This window comes from Porites lutea, chromosome 8, assembly GCF_958299795.1.
Source record: "Porites lutea chromosome 8, jaPorLute2.1, whole genome shotgun sequence".
In the NCBI taxonomy this organism is placed as follows: domain Eukaryota; kingdom Metazoa; phylum Cnidaria; class Anthozoa; order Scleractinia; family Poritidae; genus Porites; species Porites lutea.
In genome coordinates, this window is record NC_133208.1 from 601,115 (window position 1) to 623,448 (window position 22,334).

Here is a 22,334-nt window from a genome sequence, read left to right on the forward strand (position 1 = left end):
TGGTTCGAAACTTTAGGTAGATGGGCGAGGATTAATTTCTCAGGGGAAGCAGTTCATATTGCTATCTTACTCATTTTGTCTTTGCTATTACTTTTTTTATGTATGTTAGTATCAAGTTAGTGTAAGAGTTACATGTACTATAGCAATTGACTGGAACATTGTTTTGGCATAATAAATAAATGTTTCTGGTGTTTAAAAAGTAGAGTAAAGTACATGTACCTCAGTAATTCTGACATCAACAAAATCTGGATTGGACTAAATTGAGTCAACTGCTGTGTCATGTAACTTGTTTTAAACGAGGAAAGGCTGGAGACATTTTTAAAGGGGCTGATACAATCCAGTTCAATCCAGGTTTTGTCAATTGTCCAAGCTTAGTCTACAGCTGTAAGTCATCTTTAAAAGGAAAAATCCATTTTTAAAAAATAGCCAGTTTGTGGTTGACACGCACAACCAAGTGTAAATGTCACTTCTTGTTAATTAGCATATGACAAAACTAGAAACCACAGCTGAACTTGGTAACAGTTTCAGAATCAAATAATTTTTTTGTTTGTTCTTCAGGATTTCAGACAGTGTTTTGTAGCCCCCAGAAAAAATACACATGTAAAAACAGTTCTACCAGTGCTTTGCTCTGAGTATAATGAAGGACTCATCTGAAACTCTAAGTACATCAGATGAAGAAGTTTTAAAGCTACAGAAAAAAATTGAACACTTACAACAGGAAAACAAAGTTCTACATGTCAGAGCCCAAGGAGTGACAGTTTTAGGTACAGTGATGTTTTGTTGATGTAGATGTTGTAGATCAAATTGAAGTAGACTGGCCTTTGTCACATGGTGGCTGTTTTGTCCCAGGAGATTAAAAAGGCTGGTATTTGCACAGCTAGCCTTATTCTTACTGCGAGGCTAGCTGTGCAAATACAAAGCTGTAAAACAGTGACCAAGTAGAGATGCAGTTTATAGTATGGTCTTGCATGCTATCACTGTCGTGAATAGCTGAAAAGCAATCTTTTTGCAGAATGCTGAATCCATGCATATTCTAAATAGTATTTATTTGTGAAATTACACCATAATTTAACAGGCAAAGTCCTCCAAGATTCACAAGAAAATAATGCAAGACTGAAACAAGAAATTGAGCAATTAAAATCAAGCTTGTTGCAAAAAGGTATCGATGCAGCACAAGCTGAGCTTTCACTTTGTACAGTTAATGATGATGATAACCAAAGCACAGGAGAAAAGCAGAGTGGCAGCTGTCATTCATCCATGACAAGGTCGAGTGTTGGAATTCATGATTATAACATCAATGTAACAACTGTCTCTGGTCCCCAGTCATTATCTGCAGGATATCCATCATTATTACCAGGAGAATTTCATATCAAGGTACAATAATAGTGTAACATTGATTGATCTTCCAAGACATTTGCTCTGCAGCATTAATATTTTAATGTGTTATTGGTGGCCTCAATATATTATCATTAGGTTGGCGGTTTGTATCCAGCTCAAAGGACCATAAAATTCATAAGAATTAATATTCATATTTGATAACTAACAAGAAAAAAGTAAACAAAACTTACCCCCGACAAACTTGAGCAAAAACCACTGTGATGGCTTTGGATACCTATTGGAACAAGTCTGGGAAAGAACGGATCAATTGCAACTCCAGTCTCTTTCACAGTGATGGTCATCTGCATCGAGCCTGGGCCCAAACATAAATGTAGAAATAAGAATGTGTCTTTTTCAACTACAGGATTTCTTTCAATTTATGGATAGAGATTAATTACCAGAATTTATCATCCTTTTGACCTCATGCATTCATGAAATTAATTTTCTTCATTTTCTCAGTCATTTTTCTAATGACTTGGCTATCTGTTTCTCATCTTTTTGTTTGCAAAATTTTTTTTTGCATGAGAGGTCATATAATTATTTTATTTGTATCACCTAATATTCCACTGAGAAACTGACAAAACCATGAACTTCAGAAATATTTCTGGAATGTTATAGTGTTGTAATGGGAGTGCTAATAGGGCGTGGGAAAACTAACCTACAATCAGCAAAAGTAATAATTAGTTGGTGGTTTTGTGGCTAACTTGGGTGCCCTGGTGTTCCCTGTGATTGGTCATAACTCAAAGAACTTCCTAAAATATTTCAGATTTTCATGGTTGTATTAGTCTGACAGTAAAGGTCTATTAATATCATTAAAAAGTTATTGGTAGCTATTAATACTCGAATATTTTGATGACTTAATTGACCTAAAATTAATTTATAGTATGTTTACATGTATGTAAATATAAATATCTCTTAATGCATGGCACTTGTCATGTGATGACCAAGAATATCTTGCAAAGACACAAGGAAGTCATGTGGTGTTGTTGCTGGAAGATTAATTTATGACTGAGGATCACTTTTCAAGTGCCGAGTTGATTTGTACATGTTTGTGTGTACATAACATCATCATTCCATTTGTAATGATGACGAATGCGATGCCGCCAATGGAAAATTAATTCTACAAACTGGTTGTGCCAATCTCTTGGTATATAACATTATTTTGTTTCAACCATTAACATCCTGCAGAAGATACAAGTTGCTTATCCACTTTACTGTATAATTTTCCCCACCCACTGTATAGTAGTGGGAAGGTGGGTCTTTCAGCAACTTTCTTGCTGGGCGTGAATGTGTACTCTAGTGGGTTCCATCCAATTGCTTCCTTTTGAAACCACATGAAATTGTTTTTACCAAAGGAGATCTATACAGAGTTCCAGCATATAAATCATGAAATTGGTCAGCTTCTTAAAGAGGCATATACCTTGCAAGAGAATGTGGAAAGACTTCCTGGTAACGACAGAGACACAGAGATAAAGGGAAAGCTTGTAAGTCTTTACTCCAAGCTTAATGAGTATTCCAAACAGGCAAGAACAAGGGAGACACTATCAAGTGCTTTGATCTCAGAGGAGGAACAGTTAAGAACTAAGCTTGCAGCTATGGAAGAGGAACAGGTTTGTTTTAATATTTCATGTATCTGTGTTTCCAGACAACTTAATTAAGGATGGGAGGTAGGTGTCAATCAAGACTACTTGTACAGTTTGTCTCGCTTCTCCCAGGGTCATGTTTGGGGCTGTCCACACTTGGTGTTGGGAACCAGTGCCTGGGTACCAACACAAAATGGTGTTGTGTTCACACCTTGAGTATCCGATAAGTAACTGTGTACACAGTTACTCCATTTCGCCTATCCATACCCTATTTTCTGGACCTGTCACAGCTTAACTGACAGACTATCAATAACATCGCAACAAAATTGACCAATCAGATCAATAACCAGAGTATAATACCATGAACTGATGTGATACAACTCACTTTGACCCTGAAGATGACTACCGCACAGGTTGTTGAAACATCAGTCACTGTCAACAACAACAGTCCTATTCAGGACTACCTTCACCCGGACGATCAAACTCAACCTACTTTTACTATTATTATTATTATTATTATTTATTTATTCACTCTTGATCAGTCTTTGATATGTTTATTTGTGTTTGTTTACCAATAATTAAACTGCTAGGCTTCTCATGAAAATGTCGTGCAAGAGCTCAAGGAGAAACTCGATCAAAGCAAAGAAGAAATTGGACAAATTCAAAGTGAACTAAAGTTATTCCAAAAGACTACTGCAGTTAAAAGACAGCGTGAAACAACCACAGCAGCAGACAGCAAACCTTCATTTGTCATTCCAGAACGAAGTCCAGCTGTCTCACTTACAAATGAGGTACAAATACAATAGTTTATTTACCCACGTACATGGGTATCATCTAATGAGCTAATATGCTTGTTCAAAATACGTAGGTACTATAACTTCTGTTGGCTTTTCTCGCTATTGTATTTCATATTTTTTAATTCAAACACTAGTATGACACAATTCAATTCAATGCAATAGTTATTCACTTGCCCCCCTTTAATTAAATTAAATTACGTGTAGGAAAAGAGAAAATCGAAGGTCAGGATCAAGACCTCAAGAAACCGTCAAACTTGCACAAAATAGTTCTTGCTGCTATGCCATAATTATATTATAACCAACAGCTGAATTAGATTTGGAAAACAAGTCTCATTTTTGTACCACATTCAACTAAAGTATTAACCTTAAACTGCAGGCTTCTTGTGCTGTGGAATGCACATAACTTGTTAAGTCATAATCACTTTACCAAATGGTCAAATGATAATGCAGTTGTATTTAGAAGCAGCTGAGGACGGCTTTAATTTTTTTGTACATATAATTATTGTAATTTAGGATAAAATTATATTGATTGATTGTTTTCTTTTTTTCTTTTCTCTTTTTTCCTGTAAAAGTCTTTCATCTTGAAGTCACCACTATCGCAACATGGACCTGAACCTTGTGAGAGCTGTACACAACTGCAGCGCCAGCTTACTGAACTTCAGCGACAGCTATTGCTAACAAAAGCTGAGAAGGATGAAGCATTGAAGCTTAAGGAAGAGGTAAAAGAGTCTTCGACAGACTGAGTCACTTTGTGGAATGTAGAATCCAAGAAATTCCACCTTACAATGATTATTTTGACTGGATTGATAATAAGTGATTGAAGCGTTGAATGACGACAGACTGATCTGAGCTGACTAACAGCTAACTCTAAATATGTCCATTATTGAGGAGTCTTGTCATGGAGGAGAATTACTTAACCCTTTAAGCCCCAATATCCACATACAAATTGTCCAAACTGATCTCTATACATTTACTTACAGAATGAGTAAAGAGAATCTGATAAAAGATCAAAGCGTTTCCCTTTGGCGATTATTTTATTTATTCTCATAACCTAATCTCTTTACAATTTAGGGATATCATTAGGAGAAAATTGATTTTGGTCACTATTGGGACTTGAAGGGTTAATTGTTGTTACTAGATTTTCTTGACTAACTGGCCAGCAGACTGAAACAAAATAGGTCTTTTTTTTTTTTCAGAATAACAACTATGATGAACACGTCTGAAAACTTGTTGGTTTGCTTACTAGAATTTTAACTTAAACTTCTAGAGTCAAACTGTGTTCTGTTATTGTTCAAAAGATTCTTGATGTAAATCATAAGTGGGATGAACAGTACAAGTTGCTGGTAGCAGCCAATAACAAAGAAATCGTTGATCTGAGGCGGCAAATTCAAGTTCTAACCTCTGCTGGTAGAAGACCTGGTCAGTTTCCAGAACCTGCCATGATGGAAAATCGGGTAAGTGTTACATTGTAAAGGAAGGGTGCAGCTCTAAGGTTTGACAGCTTTTGACTAGAATTTCACCCAATAAAAGCTCATGACATTTGCAAGTTCAGGCTGGTTTCCGAATAATGATAATGTGATCACTGCCATCACTGAAAAAAGAGTTTAGGGGTTAGAGTGGTATGTATACAAATAATAATTCTTTAGTGATCAGTTATGATGTGTTTTTGTGTGGTAAATGTAAACCTTGTTGTTTTATGCCTTGTTACTATTCTAGATGCTGGATCAGCGCTGCAAGCAATTGGAAAGTGAGCTTCAGCAGAAACAGCTTGAGATAAACAGCCTGCAGTTACAGATGAGGAACCATTCTTTGGTAATAGTCTCAGTAGATACATTTATGATATAAGTATTATCAAGCCCATACTATACCAAAATGTTATTTTATTCCTTTCTTCATTCAGAAAAACTGCTTATAATAAAATAAGACAGTAAGGATTCTACTCTATTTGGAGTCAAAAAGCTCTAAACCTATGAAATCCATTGCCGACATACAAATTTTCTTGACTGACCTCCATACCTTTCCTTAAAGAATTAGTTGATATAGTTTGACATAAAGATCAAAGCATTTTCTGGCTTAGGTGATCGTTTCATAATTCTCGTATTCTTTCCTGTTGATTATGTTTTATTGTCATTACGATATGATCGAATTGAGTCAACTGAATACAACACATAGCTTTGGTACATTACTTAAGGTCAGTGTAAGTAAGTAAGCACAGGGTTGTCAAAAGTACCCGGCTGCCGGCAAAAATCACCGCCTACTTGGTTAGTGTCGGCCAGTCACTCTGCTTGCCATTTCTTTATGGATGGCGTTTTTTTAAATAAAATATCCCTGGACTGGCTGCTTACTTTGACAACCAGGCCGTCTACTTCAAAACTTTCTGACAACCCTGTGGCATTAGCGGAGAAGATACTTTCTTCCATAAATTGTTGTTAACTTTTATTAAAAGACAGTAGTGGCACCATGTTTCACTTACAGCTGTAAGGGTGGACACCTGTAGGCTGTGGTTAACTAGAAATGGGAATGATGACATTTTGTTCTTTCTTCTGATTTAACCATTGTAGTACCAGCAGCCTCCAGCACGCCAGAACTCCTCTATGGAACCTCCATCTTCACATCCCTCTCTGATGGGTGCAGCTGCCTTGCCAACTGGAGCTTCTGCCACAGCACCTACCACTGGCCCACCCTCCTGGCCAGGGACCACGCCCTACAACCAGAATATCCCCCCAGAGGTGATCGATCAGATTGAAGTACTGAAACAGCAGCTGAGAGTTTACGCTGATGATTTTGCCACTGAAAGAGAAGATCGCGAACGTAACCAGGCAGAGAAGGAAAAATTGCGAGATGAACTTGCAGCTGTTAAAGAGCAAGTTCAGGCTCTTGAACAGCAAGTAAGTTTTGTCTATAAATTTAGACCTTGCTTAAAGGCTTTGATGGTCATTGTGATGAATAGGCAAACATTTGAAATAACAGAAACAAATTCTTACCACACATTGGAAGTGTATTGTACACAACAACATTACAAACATGTCACAAAACTGTTCCTGGGTGCAGGAGTTAGGAGCTTGATTCAACATCTCAGCTGCACTACTCACTTGGATAGACTACAGTTCAGCTTTTCACACAATTTTTTCTGGGTGCAGGAATTAGTAGCTTGATACAGCATCTCAACATGTCATGGATTTTCTGTATAAAATAATTATTGTTTATGACTTTAAGAAATGTTATTTCTGAAATGTTGGCTTTTTCATCACAGTGACCTCTTAAACCTGGCAAGGTCTATAGCAGAGGCACAAGAAAGTTCAACTATACTATAGATATCATTTTACAGGACGAAAAAAAAAGACAGTGAAAAGAGAATTATGCTTTGGTGCAACTTCAGTGCACTGTTCTCAGGTGTGGTACTTTCGCCACTATCCCAGCTGAAATTTACAGTAATCTCCTTAGATTTTCCTTATTGTGTTGAAAAAAATAATACATTATTTACCCAGATTCAACATGCTGTCGTCATTATTTTTAGTTCTATTATTCTCAAAACAAAACGAGTAAAGTTAATTGTTTAAAAATGACCCTTCTTACATAAAATCTTGCAGAATAACCAAATGCTGCCATAGTGTATTGAGGTTGCACCAAAGTTCAGAGTAAGAATTAAGTTCTGATGACATTATTGTGAAGTGTCTCTGCTCTGACATACATATACATGAATGACAATTGTTTCTTCAGTCACTGTCAGTCATTGTCGAAGCCATCTGAGCAACTCTTCCAGTAGGCTCTGACACTTCATTAAACTGAGTAGCCCTGGCCACTGAGTTAGTACTGACATTGTACAACAGCGTGTCCTTATGGACCAGCGTACCAGGCTGCTGTCGACCAACATCTCTTTGGTAGGTTCGGTATCACAACAATGTGGAGTACATGTACATAGCAAGCACAGGTGGCCAGAGTGTTTGATGGTGGCAGTTTGTGACATGGTTTTCCCTAATCTCTTTGAAAAGTGGGAGAACCAAGACACATTTTTCGTGCTTTAGTGACGGATGTTACATCATGACATCTCAGTTATGTGCCCAGCCATCTTGTAACCTTGCCTCAACCTTAGTCTGCACCAATAATCTCCTCTCCCATCTTCTCCTCATGGAGCCGTGGTGACCAAGAGGTGAACAGGTTGGACTTGGATCCATAGGTCTGGGTTTGAGCCTTGGCATCGCTTGGTTTCCTTAGACAAGAAACTTTGCTCCACTATGTCTCTCTTCACCCAGGTGTGTAAATGGGTACCAGCAGCGTACTGCTGGGAGTCACCCCCTGCAATGGACTGGCATCCTGTCCAGAGGGGAGTCACACTACTTGCTGGTGCTTCATGGCACAGAAACTGGAACAATCTCCAGTGATGTGAGCTCCATGGCTTAAAGTGCACCTTCACCTTTTCATATCAGTGTTTCTCTTCAGTTGGATTTTGTTATGAACCCTGTGGGCACATAAGTGTGGTCGTTTGATGTAGCATGCCATACTTTACATGTTACTTTCAGCATTTGTACAATGTGAATTCAATTGGGCATGTCTTTACATCATTTTTCTATGTCTTAATTACAGACTTGGCTTCCTTAGTTTAGACGCCTTAATTATATTGTTTGTGTGTGTGAAGTTTCTCTAATATTCATTTTATCATCCTTCTTCCTTAAATGACTATACATGTATAAAAATCTTATAATTATTAAATTAATTTTTGACTCTGTCCCAAGAGCCAGAGATTAAACCAGTAATTGGTCGATTACCATACTAGATAAAAGTAATATTTTCTTATTTCACTGGTGTGTTTTTTTTATTCTTTTGTGATTAATAAACAGCTATAAGCTCTGTGGTAAAACTCTGTTTACTGTGTACATATAATAATTATGCAAATTACTGTTTGTGTGTGTAAGCTTTTAATTATTTAATCATAACATTGCACTCGAAGTCAAGTTCACATAGAAAAAAAACAGTTACACTATATGTTAAAAATGTTTCTTCTTGTTTTTCGTTTGTTGTTTAATCACAGGTTCAAGTATATGAAGAAGATTTCAAAAGAGAAAAGAGAGAAAAGGAAAGCCTACAGCAGCAGTTAAGGGCAGCCAGCTACAGTACTGGGGTAAGCTAATAAAATTGTGACTGTCACCAGTTTAAGCCAGATGAAATTATTGGAAAGATAATGCAATAATTTCACACCATTTTCATTTATTACGTCCCGGTGAGAAGGAAACCCCAAATGTTATGTTACATTTTAATTTTAATCTAAGAAGTCAACAGCAACTTTTCATTGTCGAAAATTTTATAGATTATAGAATTGATGTTATAAAGCAAGGGTTCAAAACTCAAGTAGAACTTAGTTTCATTTTGAAGCTGGAATCGTGTGGTCAAATCATTCATCTTTTACAATAACACTCAATGGTCCATGGTGAGAGTGCAGAACACGCAGACAAAATATTAAGCCATCTGTTGGCAATACTCTTTCAGCAAGTCTGCAGGATTTTCCAGCATTATTGTAGACACTTTGTAATTTTTGTCTTCAAGAGGAGCTTTCTCCCTCGTAGTAATCCATAAGTGTAATAAAAATTGTATTAATTGATCAGGGTGGCGGCTATCAATACCAAGACCCGTTGACTGAAAGAGCCAGAGCTATAGCTGAACAGAGAGCTAGGGTGCAAGCTATTAAAGAGGTACATGACAGGGAGAGAGACAGATTACTGAGAGGACAACAAGAGCTGCAGCAACATGTGTATGGACAGCAGTTAGGGGTAAGTATTGCTTACTGTAAGACATCTACACCTACACCTATACGTTACAAGATAATAGTCAGGACCGCTGCTACTACTCTAACTGCTTATGCTATTGGACGTCACATCTTTGACCACACAGCAGAAACAATCTCTATCAAGTGCCTAGCTTTAAACTTCTGTTAGCGACGTGTCAAAAACACCCCATGTGTCCCTTTTCTATTTCCTTCTCAGTCTTCCTCTTTCTCTTTTCTCATCTATCCTCTTTATCTATTATCTTTTCCAAGTCCTCACTTCTTCTTAAGTGGCCAAAATACTTCAGCTTTCGTTTCTTTATAAAGTTCTCTAACCATGTAGTTCGAAAGCCGGTGCCTTGTGTAGAAGAAGGATCTACATGTAGAGGCTATTAGAGACCTTTAGATTTGAGAATGAGTATGACATAAATTATCAGTACAAGATTCGACTAATAGCTTTTTTCGCATTCTTAAAAAAAAAAAACACCCAGGAAAGCTTCATTTTACTTTTTTTTCAACAGAAAGGTTAACACGGTTATTTTTATTAAAGGAGGTTAAGCCCTTTCCTGATTGCAAAGTGATAAAACCTCTAATATTTTAACCTGTTTTCATCACTATGACATTCTTGCAAAAACCGTAATAGAATGATGACGGCTATCACGTTTTCCCATTCTTAAATACTGTGACAATCTCATTGTCATAGTCCTCATCGTCAGAGAATCATAAGGTCTCTTGACTTTTCTGAGAGTTTAATTGATTGTATTATTAATTTTTTATCAATCCCAGCCATACTCTGGTAACCAGTACAGTCCTTATGGGCGTGACTACACAACTCAAGATTGGTCACGGCAAAATCGTCCTCTAGTGCCAAGGGTAAAGAGAATTCCATTTATTTTTCCAGTTAGCCATATTAGATGTTACTGTAAGTCCCATGTTATCGATCGCCTGTTACAGGCTCCAAGATAGTAATATGCAGGGATCTTGAAAACTGATGCGAAAAACGCGCGGAGGCTAGCAGGGTTCGTACAGGCCATGGAAAACCTTGAAAGTCTTGGAATTTAAGACTCTAGTTTTCAAGGCCTGGAAAGTCATGGAATTTAATTTTCGGTCCTTGAAAGTCATGGAAAACTAGAAAAAGTCATGGAAAAAGTCATGGAAAGTCATGGAATTTGAAGAACTTGAAAGAGTACGAACCCTAGCTAGGGAGAGAGGCAGCCTAGGACAGGCTGTGTTATCGAGTACAAATTGTTGTATGCCAAAGCTGTTTTTAAACAATATAATATTAGGGAGAATATTGATGTTGATCATGGGAATTGAAATCGGTTGATACATAAATTAATCACAATATAGGGCAAGGTAGATGAAGGAAACCTAAACGTAGAAACAGTGTACAGTCAAAGCTGTCATAATCGACTCTATCCTGTTTAGGATAACTCTGTTGATGGTCGCTTTGTGAACATCTTATATGAACTACACTCTATTATATTATATATGCCATAACACCTTCCCTTAAGCAGCCGCTGACACATTTAAAGGGAACGATGTAGGTTTTTTTTAGGTCTTTAAGCTCCTTTTAGTAGACACAGCAAAGTAAAAATCTCATTGTTTGTCCTCTTTTCAAGAACAAACATTTCAGTGTTTTTTGGCGCATGCATAGTACAATGATGACTTTAATGCGCAAGCTCCCGTAAGCTTCCACGCATCCCGTATGCCGGCCTCCACGCATCCCGTATGCTTCCAGTGGCCACTCATAAGGGACATCTGAAAAATTTTCACTAAAAAATCGCTTACCTGTTGTCCTTTCATCGCATTCTTGCCCTAAAAATGTACAGATGGTGAACTCGTTTTCCGCTGCTAAGGTTTTTTGTTTCCATTCTGTATTGTCATTCAGGGATCATATCCTACCCGTGGGCCAGTCTCACAGCCATCAAACCAAAGAGCCAGTGCGGCACAGTCTATGTACCATGGCGGTGAGGTGCTTCCCGATACAGTGGAAGATGTTGTTGATTCACCAGCCGCTGCCGCCGCCGCTGGTAATGCCGACAGTGATGATGCAAAAATCAGTTTTGACCATGATAAAGATGTGTCAATTCAGCTGGATGAATGCCCGCGTTGTTTGAGAAAGTTTAATGGCGAAAACAGCGATACCATTCTCAAACACATTGAAAGGTGTATTTCATAAGCAGTGTCTACTCCTGCTTATTCAGTTTTTGCCGTGCATATTTCCCTGATTCTCCAACCTTGATTGAAGAGTTTGAGTTCTTCACGGATGCGCACAATAGCTAGCCATCCTGTATTTGCAAGGTTATAATACTGCAGGGGTATTTTTAACAAGCATACGCAACGTAGTTGTAGATTGAAACTACGCGTTTGTGTTCATTCACCTGCAGAAATACATGCACTGAGTAATTTGATTTTTCGATAGTTATCTTATATATCCCTGCATGCTAGATTGATAATTTATCAATAGAAAAAAATATGTGTGTGGTTGTAGATTTTAGTTTTAGATAGATTGTTGTATGTTAAGAGAAGAAACCTGGCAGAGAGACTTGAGAAACATTCCGATATATTGCCTTTCTGCCAGCTCTTAGGCAACACGGAATTTTCTGCTGGTTTTCCTCCCGCGGTGTTTTGTTTCCATGGGTAAATTCGTTTTTAAGCTCTTCTAACTACCAAAGATGAGTTACAAAGCTTCAAAAATTAAATCCTGTCATTTTGGGTCCTTCACAGAAGCAAACAGTCCGCATTAGCATGCTGGCGTTTGAATGAATACTATTGGGACATTAGTCCGCAATGGCTATAGGCCGTTAACGGTCTGATTGCTCTTTACTCCCGTAACATAGAGCAAGAAACGCGCCAGGTCAGAGATCTCTCTGCAAGACTCTCAATCAACTGCGCGGACTTCAAGCTGGGTTAGCAAAACCGCGGATTTGTGTGCATCCAGCACCCAGTTAATACCGTGCTTCCTTACATGACCGGCTCCACGAGCGGGCAAGATGAAACGAAATTTTGTATTCTGAGTGGCTACCCGAGTGGGTAAGATGGGTCTATCTTGCTTGTTCGTGACTTCCCGTTACTGTGGCCATAAAATAAATCCTTTATTTACGGAATTTGCTCAGTCGCATGCAATACTATATTACTTTACTGAAAAAAAAAGTACAAAGTTTGAACTACAAAACATTGAATAACTAATTCCTTACGTACACTGGAGCAGTTTACAGAGTGGCCAAAAACATTCGTGCAAATACTGAAAACGGCTTGTCCGTTAATAATGATATGTGTTAGATATTGATAATCGTGAAAAATAACAGCATATTGACAACAACGTGCATTGAGAAGTGTAGCCTGCGTAGGAGGCGCTCGAAAGGGAAAGGGTTGAAACCGCAGGCTAATCAACAAAAACAAATGAAAAACCGAGAAAGACGTTGAATTTTAAACAAAGAAACAAACTAATTTTTTGTTTTTTGAAGAAATAAAACCCCAGTTGCCAGAGGCAGCCGAACATTATCCTGTTATTGGCTTTTTTAACAGTTAATACGAGTGGATATTGAACCTTACGTCTAATTCTGAAATATCCCCACGTATTACCTGTTCAGTCACCGTATTTTTTTGCGTATAACTATTACATATTATCCAAAAAGCATAGAAAAAAAGTTTAAAAAAATAAATAAAGGACTTTAAAAAAAGACGAAAAAATAAGCGAAAAACAAAAAGACAACGAAGAAAAAAAACAGATTGTATCCTAAGCAAGAATAGACAACGATAATGTAGATTGTAAAGTTAGCAAAGTTCAATCGAGTAACCGTATTTAATCTACACCTACATTTTCGGTAAAGTTAATGCACTTGTTTTAGCTATGGATAGCATTTACTTCACAAAGTTTGTTCAGTGTGAAAATTGTCTGTGAGTTAGTGAATTTTAAGTTGTAATTACTTCATCTTTAGATGTGTCGTGGTAGAATATGTTATGTTATACGATTATTACCTTTCCAAAACGAATACTGTGGAAGCCTTATAAAGGCAATTCAATTAGCTATGAATGCAGCTATGCGTTAAAAATTGTGTTATTCCGTCATGAACGTTTTTAATTAAAAGATCGACCATGGTTTTTTTGGCTTGTCGTGGACGTAGGCAAAGCCAATCGAGATTTCTGATACAGTGAGGTATTGGTACCAGAGCTGATCGTTCGTTGCTTTTTGGGCCAATTACTATTTCAAAACTAAGTTTTAGCTGTTTGAGGATGCTGTGTAACCTTGCAAGTTATACACTAGCTTTTTGTGATAAAATTTAAACCCGTTTTTTTCCAGTTTACTAATATAAGGATCGCAAGTTTGATAAAGCGTGTTATGCAATATGGGCTCATAGACAGACGACTGCAAGTCCATGACGTAAGTATCGTCTGGGAATAGAAAGTCTATTATCAAGTCGTTTCAGTAGCTTGTTACTGTCTTGTCCCACTTTATTGCAATGATTTAACCATACCCTAGGGGCGTTTATATTATATGTTTATATCGTAACAGTGGTGCAATATTGTAAAGTCATAAGGATAGTCCGTTTTACCGTATTTTTTCTGCGTGTATATCAATGGCTTAAGGCTAAGAATACCCCTACCTTGCCGTAGCTTTTTTCTTCTGAATAATTAGTTTCAGAGAAGGGGCCTAATAATTGTGTTACTTATTTAATTTTTTAGTAGCCCATAACCCCTCGCTGAAAATCATCCCTCGGAGGGGTCTGCGAAGGAGTTAGCCTCACAGGCATCTCAGCTAACATTAATTTTTATTATTGTTGTACACCGTAAAAATGATTGAAAGCAAGTAAAGTTCAGTTGCTTTTCGTCAATTCCGCTGTCTTATTTTTTCCTCAAGTTACTTTTGTTCAGATCCTCTCCAGATGAGAATGGTTTGTGTTGGCTATTTGACTGCTACCTGCATGGAATACGATTAAGTAAAGTCCACTAAAATTGGAGAAGCTCTTCATGTGGAGATTAAGTGGCGAGAGTTCCCATTAACTAACCTTGGTCTGAGTCAAGAAAAGGTTCTTCTGGAAACTCTTTGTCTCTTTTGAAACGAGAAGGGAGTTAGAGCCGAAAGGAGTCCCGCAATTGATTCTGATAGCGTTACTGCGGACGCACCGGTCAGCTATTAGAGAGATCCTGATTCACATTTACGCCAAACGGCAAACGTTCAGTCTTTTTCAGAATAGAAAATAAGCAGGTAAAAACTGTCCAGAACAATTCGTATGTACAAAACCGGCGTGAAACTACTTATTTTTTTTTAGTTGAAGTAGTAAACAGTTAACGACAATTAAGGGAAATAGTTGGTCACGTGGTACAAATTCACGTTTGGCTTTAAACAAGAATCTTAATCTCCCTATTGGCCAGTTTTTCGGGTCACGGGACATGCTGGAAAGAACGAAGGAGCAATAGAGAAGAGAAGTCTTTACGTCACGTTGCCATGGTAGCAAAGTTTCTGGATCTCAAACTGTACAAAACGGTACACTTTTGTTCCATCGTTCGACTATTAATAGCTTCATTATCAAGTTGATTTTATTCAGCATTTATTTTGCTTGCACACATTGCGAGTATTAACTAATTTATCTATAATACAAAACAGTCTAACTGTAAAAAGTAGCGGTTAATTAAGATTATATTTCTATTACACAGTTTAGTTTCATAGCGGCAGTTTCTTTTTCGTGCTTTCGCTGTCGACGAGCTTCAACAGCCGCTACTCGTCTGAGAAGCTTGTATATATCCGGGACCCTAGGTCAGTAGCTTTTTCCCCCAATGAAAAAGCTGCGGGTAGAGTGTTCCGCCCCTCAGCTGCGCATGACAATGGAACTGAAATGCATGTGTTCAAAAGCAACCTAAGCTCATGAGGCTCCCTAAAAAAAAGGAAGTGAAGGGGGAGAATTCCTTTTTAGTAAAATCTAACTAGTGGTCTATTATCAGTGCTGCGTTCTGATTGGTTCAGCCACTACTAGGCTATGTGCTATAGCCCACTAGTAGCGAAAAGCGACGGCTTTGAAAACCAAAACAATGGCGGCTGAATCGCGTTTTGCTAGCTGAAGTTGTTTTGTCTAGATATTTATGACCAACTAGTTGAATTTTACCAAAACAATTATTCCTCTCGCCCTCATGGCCTTTGAGTCGAGGCCATTGCCTCAGAGCCCACTCGGGCTCGAGGAATAATTGTTAAGTAACTACGATAGAAAAGAATAAGCTTTTGGGTTTGAAAGGGTCGTAGTTTTTATCTAAAACAGTTGAAAAAACACCAGGAGCATCAGAGCAGCCAAGGAATACGCGGGAGAATTAGATCCAAATAACTATGAATTATTAGAAGAACTCCCGGAATATTATAGCCGGTGCAAGGGCCACCCAACATAATCGGTCAATCACAGTTCAAATAAGCAATAAAGAGGAGTCTGGCTTTGTGAGCTGGTTAGCAAATCAAAAACAAAAGCATTTCATAAAATTTCAAAGTGTCGGTGTTTTATAAGGCAACAGCATGTGTTCATGTGGTACCTGACAGTATGAGCATGCGCAGGTAACAGCAGCACTTCAGAGAAATGTGTTTACCCAAGGATCTCTGGCTTTTCCACGAAAGCCTATATATTATTAGTATATAGCAGTACGCTCTGACCAATAACAAGGTCATTATTTTGATCTTGTGAGGATGTAAAATCGAAGCTGGTTCCTAGTTCAAGCCAATTTCATGGCTAAAAGATGATCCTTTATGGACAGAGTTCGGCTCTCTCCAGAAAGGGTGTTATAAATATTAATTCGTTTTTCATCTGTAAACAGGCTTTTCTTGGAAGTGTTTTGATGACAAAGCGTTTTCCGTTTTGTGTTGAACTATACTAAGAAACGAACTTTTGACCTCATTAAAAAAAGTTAGTATACCGATAACAATTATCTGAATTTTGCACTCAAGATTAGCCATGTCTTTTAATAGGTGACTGAACTTCTTCCTACTACGAGAACCTTGGCTGGTAAAAGTTTAACGGTGTTTCAATAAAAAAGGTAAAGCTTCCTTCATGAGGTCGGTAGCTCAAAATGGTCATCACTGGCTGACTTAAAAACAATTTGAGACTTGAGGCTGAGGGTGCACTCAATTTACCGTCCGTTTTAATTGTATCTAAAATTGCCTAAAGCTACATAGAAAGGAAAAAAAATGAGTAAGGAACCTCTCTCACAGAAGGCTGCGCACCAACCAACTGTGACAATCATTGTTCTTAGAAATAAACAGCCAAGACTGGTAGAAGAACTCGTATCTTTCAAATGCTCGAATTTCTTTTTGCGCACACAAGGGCAACGAGCTTGAATATGTTATTCGTTAACTAAAGAATTTTAGGTAAGCTTGAATATGTCATTCGACAACTAAAGAATTCGAGGAAATGAAGGACGTGCTTGCAATACTGTATTAATGATATGCATGACAATATGAATGTCTCATGAAAATGAAAATGAAATATTGGTTGGTAAGGGGGGGGGGAGGGGACGTTTACTTTGTCAACTAAGCCTCTTGATTTTGTCTTCTTCGCGTGTGGAGGCAAAAATTCTCTTGCTGACTTAACATGAAGCTGGATTAGGTCAACCCCCTCATTCCCCAAATGTGAGATCCTAAAAAAAATTATTGGATGTGGGTTTTGTGGAAACCGAATCAAATAATTGTGTCATTTATACATTGTTTGGAAGACAATAACGACAAACACACCATCGCAGGGAACACAGTTAGACTGATTGCTCTTAGAGATCATGCATTGCGCGCGCAAACTACAGATTAGTCAATTATCTGCGCTTATTTCCCAAATTAACCGTAGGCTCTTTGCCAGTGAGAAGGCAGATAGTGAGTACAATGTATAATGAAAGAAATAATTGTCTGTTTTTCTTTTTATATCTCCACTAATGTACATTACATTAGCCACGTAATTTTTATGAATACCTCAGACAGAGTGATACAACCAACCATTTTCTTGGCTTAATAAAAGCTAAAAACTTTTTACCGAACATATCAAGTTGATTTTATTCAGCTCTTTAGTTTGCTTACACTCTTGCAAGTTTTTGCTAATTTATCCACGCATTAAAGGACGGTCTTCCTCTATATAACTATATAGAACAACGAGTATATTTCTTCTGTTGAAGTTTTACTGTAAATCGAAGCATTTAGTTGCGGTTATATTTGTGTTACATAGTTTATTTTTAAAGCGGATTTCTTTTTCAAGCTTTCACCGTCGACAACCTTCAACAGTCGTACTCGCGGCGCGTCAGAGAAGCTTGTATAATCCGGGATCCTGGACCAGTAGCTTTTTCCACCAATGAGAAGGCTACAGGCAGTGTGTTCTGCGCCTCAGCTGCGCATGACAATGGGACTGAAAGAAATGTGTTCAAAAAATTTATACATGTCGCATGCAGATATGTGGGAGAGAAAACAAGTTTGTAAAGTGGGGGAGGGTGGCGTAATTCTATCTGTAACTTTGAAAAAAGGAAGAACTAGTTGGTCGGCACTGAGTTCTGTCCCTGCGCGGCGAACACAGCACATATTTGCATTGATGAAAAACGCGTTAGACATAATCAACTTTAAATTTTCCATTCTCTCTTTTTGAGTATGGAAGGTGGATTTTTATGTGTAGGCGTAAAACATGAATGGGAACATGTTTTCAATAAGAGAAGAAAGTATTCAGATGAATTTAGGCCCGACACTTCAATGAGGAGGAGAATTTTGCGCAAAGGAGAGATTTGATACTGTTGAGACGTATTAGAAACGGACCACTGAAACACGACTCTATTAGACAGTAGGATTTCGCCAGACGAATATATGAAGGACTATTCAAAGGTCTTACTATCGGGTGGAAAGAGTAGCTTTCGACTTTTAGGAAAGAAGATTCACCTCTGAAGCAATTAAGTTATAGCATGTATAAGATGGTGTTATTAAATTCGACTCTGAGGCCTTCGATTACTAGCTTTTCTTCCAATACCTATGACAATTATCATCAGTTTAGCTTGAATGTGGGCTAAATTCAACGCGAATAACGTTTTTACACAAGCAAAATGAACTCTGAGGAAACAGAGCAAGGAAGATAAGGAGTTCTGCGAAGGTTCAGGTTCGGTAAAGAGTTTGAAATAATAAGAAATCTTCTCATTGTAATAGAAATGATTTTTTACCTTTCGCTTTTTCTGTTGGATTTTTAGCGGTCGAGTGGCTAATGCCCTCCTCCATTGGAATCACAACCTGCAAAATACAGTTTTACTTTGGCGGTAAGTAACGAAAGCGCACCCAAAAAAGGAATAGTGTTTAGTTTTAGATATAAATATATACAGACCTTTTCTGGTGCTGACATCTTTAAACTCAGTTCTTTCTTGAAAAATTGGGCAGCCAAGAGATTCAAGAGCTCGAGAGAATTAGATCCAACCAAGGTCAACCAACTTTGAGTTAGGAGGCACACCCAGAATTGTATCCCTTGCAATGGGCCAGCCAACATAATCAACCAATCAAAGGTCACATAAACAACAAACCCAAGGATTGGTGTTGCTAAGTGTTGCTAAGTGACTGACCGTATAAGCATGCGCAGTTTGTCGGCAGCAATTCAGGGAAATATGTATATCCGGCTTTTCAGCGAATATATGCTTTTATGGTCGGCATGATGTCTAGAGAAGAATATTCTTCTGGAGAACAAGGTCGTCATCTTAGTCTTGAGAGGCTGTAAGGGTGTACATAATGAGCTATAATGCTTACTTTAAGCCGATATCGTGGTAAAAATATAATTCTCCAGAGGAGTTTGGCTTTGAGCTGAACAGGAGAGTAAGAGATCCTTACAAACACGAAACTGAAAACGCTTTGTCATCAGAAAGTTTTCTGGGAAATGTTTTGATGAAACAGCGTTTTCAGTTTCGTGGTTTTAAATGACTCTTGTGGCCTCAATAATAAGAAACAATGCCAGCAGGAACAATTCTCGGAATTTTGCAATCAAGATCAGTCACGTCTTATACTAGCTGATTGAGTTTCTTTCGATTTCTAGTGCAAGAATCGTAGTAGACCGCAAGAGGACGTCCTCGTTCCACACGATTTGGCCGGGGGGGGGGGGGGGGGGGGGGGCTCTAAAGTTAATATGTCCTCTCTTCCCCGAGGTTACGCGGAAAAGTGCTTCGACTTTGACTGCATAAAGGTGGATCAACTCATCCTAATCTCCAGGGGAACCCAACGACGGTTTCCTCCTAACTGCATTGGAAACACTTTTTAGGCTATGAAGAGTGCTTTTAGATCCCTAGAAATGTATTGAAAGTGGCGCTAAAACATTTATGTCCGTTCGGTCGTCCTACGGCAACTTGAGTCTTTTTGAAATTACAAGGGCTTCAGTAATATTTTCCCAGAAATTTTAGCTGCAATTTAAAGTTTTACGGAAGTGAGAATTTTTTCTGATTCCTCTCTCTGCATCGTATTTTCGATTCCAAAAGGTTTAGGCTTCCTTTCTGTACGAAAAAATAGATTCACCTAGGGAGTGAAATGAGAAAAATTAAACTACAGAAAATCGTAGGGAATTTATTAGGTAAGCTTCGAAAATTGTACATGGATGGAGTGGTTATTTTTTGCCTTCCTCAAGCTATAGAAAATTCTAGGCAATTTTAGCTACTCCCAACAGATCTTTCACAGAAAACAGTCGTTTGGTACCCCTCCCCTGAATCTTCATTCCCAGGAGTAGAAATCATTAAGAATAATGAAAGTAGATCTTTATATTTCTTCATCAATGTCCATTGTCTTATTCAGGTGTACGGTAGGCAACTATTTATTTCCGGGTCACGTCAGTATTCCAAGAAATTCCCGCATTAAACATTGAAATTCTGTGGTAACCCTGAAGTTGTTGGGCAGTAAAATTATATCATGGCAACTATAATTCTATGTATTGGAAGCGCCGAAGACCCCCACATCCAGGAAGTAGAAAAAAATGTTAAATTGCTTGACAATGAGGCTCGAATTGTTCTTTTCAATCCACTCTGTGGCGGTCATTTTATCGAAATAACTGTCGATAGTTCGTGCGAGTTAAGCTCTAGCTGTCTTATAGTTGTGGATGGCGAACGAATCCCTGCTGAGTCGATCAAATCCGTTTGGTACCGTTGGAAGCCTGCCGTCCTTTCCGCTGATGAAGACCTCCAGGGTATGGATCTATAGCTAAAAATTTCGATAGCATTCTTCTCTATTCATTTCTATACGCTAATTTAATGAAAAATTTTATTTATTTTAGTTGGTGCAAAATTATGCGCGCTCATTAAACGTTCATTTTTCCTAGTTCTTTAAGGTTTTAGCGAAAATAAAACACAAACAAAATACGAAAACACTATGAGTTTTTCGTATAGTTCTGGCGAACGTCTCGTTATTATTCAGTGGACGACAATTCTGTAAACAGTGAAATTCCTGGTAGAGTCTTTTTCTATACTCTGGTATAATTCGAAGAGACCAAATTTGGGCTCTTCCAAAATGTTAAAAGTAAGCCAACCGTACAATCAACTTCACATCGTGTTATGTTTGAAATTATGGCTGCAATAATTATTCTTTGCTGTACAATCCTCTTAAAGGTCTCATTGCCAAAGACTTTGTACTGAAGGAATGGCGATCGGTAGTTCGTTCTTTAGAGGCATTCCTCCCGCATGCGCAATGGCTGAACACCGTGGCCGTCACTGAACTGCTAAACAGCAAGCCATTTCAGTTACAACTCGCGCAGAAAGTTGGGCTGACTGTGCCAAAGACAACAATCACAAACAACCCGGAAGCAGTGAAAGAATTATTCGACAAAGTGGAAAACGGACGCGTTATATTCAAAAGTCTAACTCCTCTCTTCCTGCCGCCAGACAAGCTTCTTTACACTACAGAGATAACTAGAGAATTTCCATCGCATTCTCACAATAGCATTGCCCAGTCTCCAGCTATTTATCAGGAGCTGGTAGAGAGAAGATCAGATCTGCGCATCACTGTTGTTGGATGTGAAGTGTTTGTAGCTCGCATTGCCTCGCAGATCTTAGAAAGGGAAAAGGATCGCTTAGATTGGAGACGATGCCAGGACAAAGAAGAACTTTATAGTGAAGTACAGGTGCAAATGTTTTTCGTCGTTTTAGGGTCAGCGTCGACTACAACCTCGTTCCCAGAGTCCTCTTCTACTCGGCCCTTGGAGAGAGAGAGAGAGAGACGGGTAAGATAGGAACCTGGGAATGAGGTTACACTACAATCAGTGACTTGATAATATTTACTGTACAAAAGCATACTTACAAAATACTGTTGAAAAGAATATTTGGCTAAGAGCGAGAAAAAGAGAGGTGGATGTCTGAATCTTTAGAAAATAGGAGTAAGGTTTTCAAGATTTATTCCGTTATTCGAAATAAAATCCCTCAAAACATAAAATAAAATCCCTCAGAGCATCTGTTAGCTGTGGGCTTTTCTGATAATGTTTCCTCTAAAACCATTGTAGATCTAAATGACGAGATGGGAGCTGGTTTCTGCGACCCAAACCAATTTGTTTTTTTTTCCCTGGCAGATATCGGAGGAACTCAAAGATCGGTTGTTGGAATTTCACCGAAAAGCCGGCCTGGGATTTGGTGCTTACGACTTCTTGGAACGCGGTGATGACGTCATATTTCTAGAGTGTAATCCGGGAGGAGCCTGGCTCTGGTTAGAACAAAATCTTGGTCTTAAAGTCTCCGAACAGGTCGCCAAATGTCTTTTGGGTATCAATGAAACAAAGTCGTCTTGAGCAAACTATGTTGCATGTTTAAAGTGGGCTTTTTGTTAAGAATTAAAAGGGAGTGTATTAAGAATAAACGAAAAATAATTTTAAA

The 22,334-nt window shown here is 38.2% G+C and overlaps 2 protein-coding genes and 1 long non-coding RNA gene across 3 annotated transcripts; 2 read left to right on the top strand and 1 right to left on the bottom strand.

Moving 5' to 3' along the window:
- Positions 1-604: 604 nt before the first annotated feature.
- On the top strand, positions 605-14,353 carry LOC140946697 (uncharacterized; the record flags this gene model as incomplete). Its single annotated transcript, XM_073395803.1, has 12 exons — positions 605-764; positions 1,076-1,374; positions 2,733-2,987; positions 3,551-3,751; positions 4,330-4,476; positions 5,056-5,211; positions 5,474-5,569; positions 6,319-6,645; positions 8,787-8,876; positions 9,358-9,522; positions 10,302-10,388; positions 11,407-14,353. Coding segments are annotated over 12 exons (2,274 nt in total), but the record flags the coding sequence as incomplete, so codon positions are not given.
- A 2,769-nt stretch (positions 14,354-17,122) lies between these two features.
- Positions 17,123-18,896, bottom strand: LOC140946987 (uncharacterized). Its single transcript, XR_012166900.1, has 3 exons — positions 18,833-18,896; positions 18,675-18,741; positions 17,123-17,881 (listed from the first exon to the last, which is right to left on the bottom strand). It is a non-coding gene; the product is annotated as an uncharacterized lncRNA (long non-coding RNA).
- Positions 18,897-20,250: 1,354 nt separating this feature from the next.
- Positions 20,251-22,324, top strand: LOC140946948 (uncharacterized). Its single transcript, XM_073396034.1, has 3 exons — positions 20,251-20,662; positions 21,081-21,592; positions 22,034-22,324. The coding sequence occupies exons 1-3, from the start codon at positions 20,389-20,391 to the stop codon at positions 22,247-22,249; spliced, it is 1,002 nt and encodes a 333-aa protein (XP_073252135.1). The 5' UTR covers positions 20,251-20,388; the 3' UTR covers positions 22,250-22,324.
- Positions 22,325-22,334: the final 10 nt, after the last annotated feature.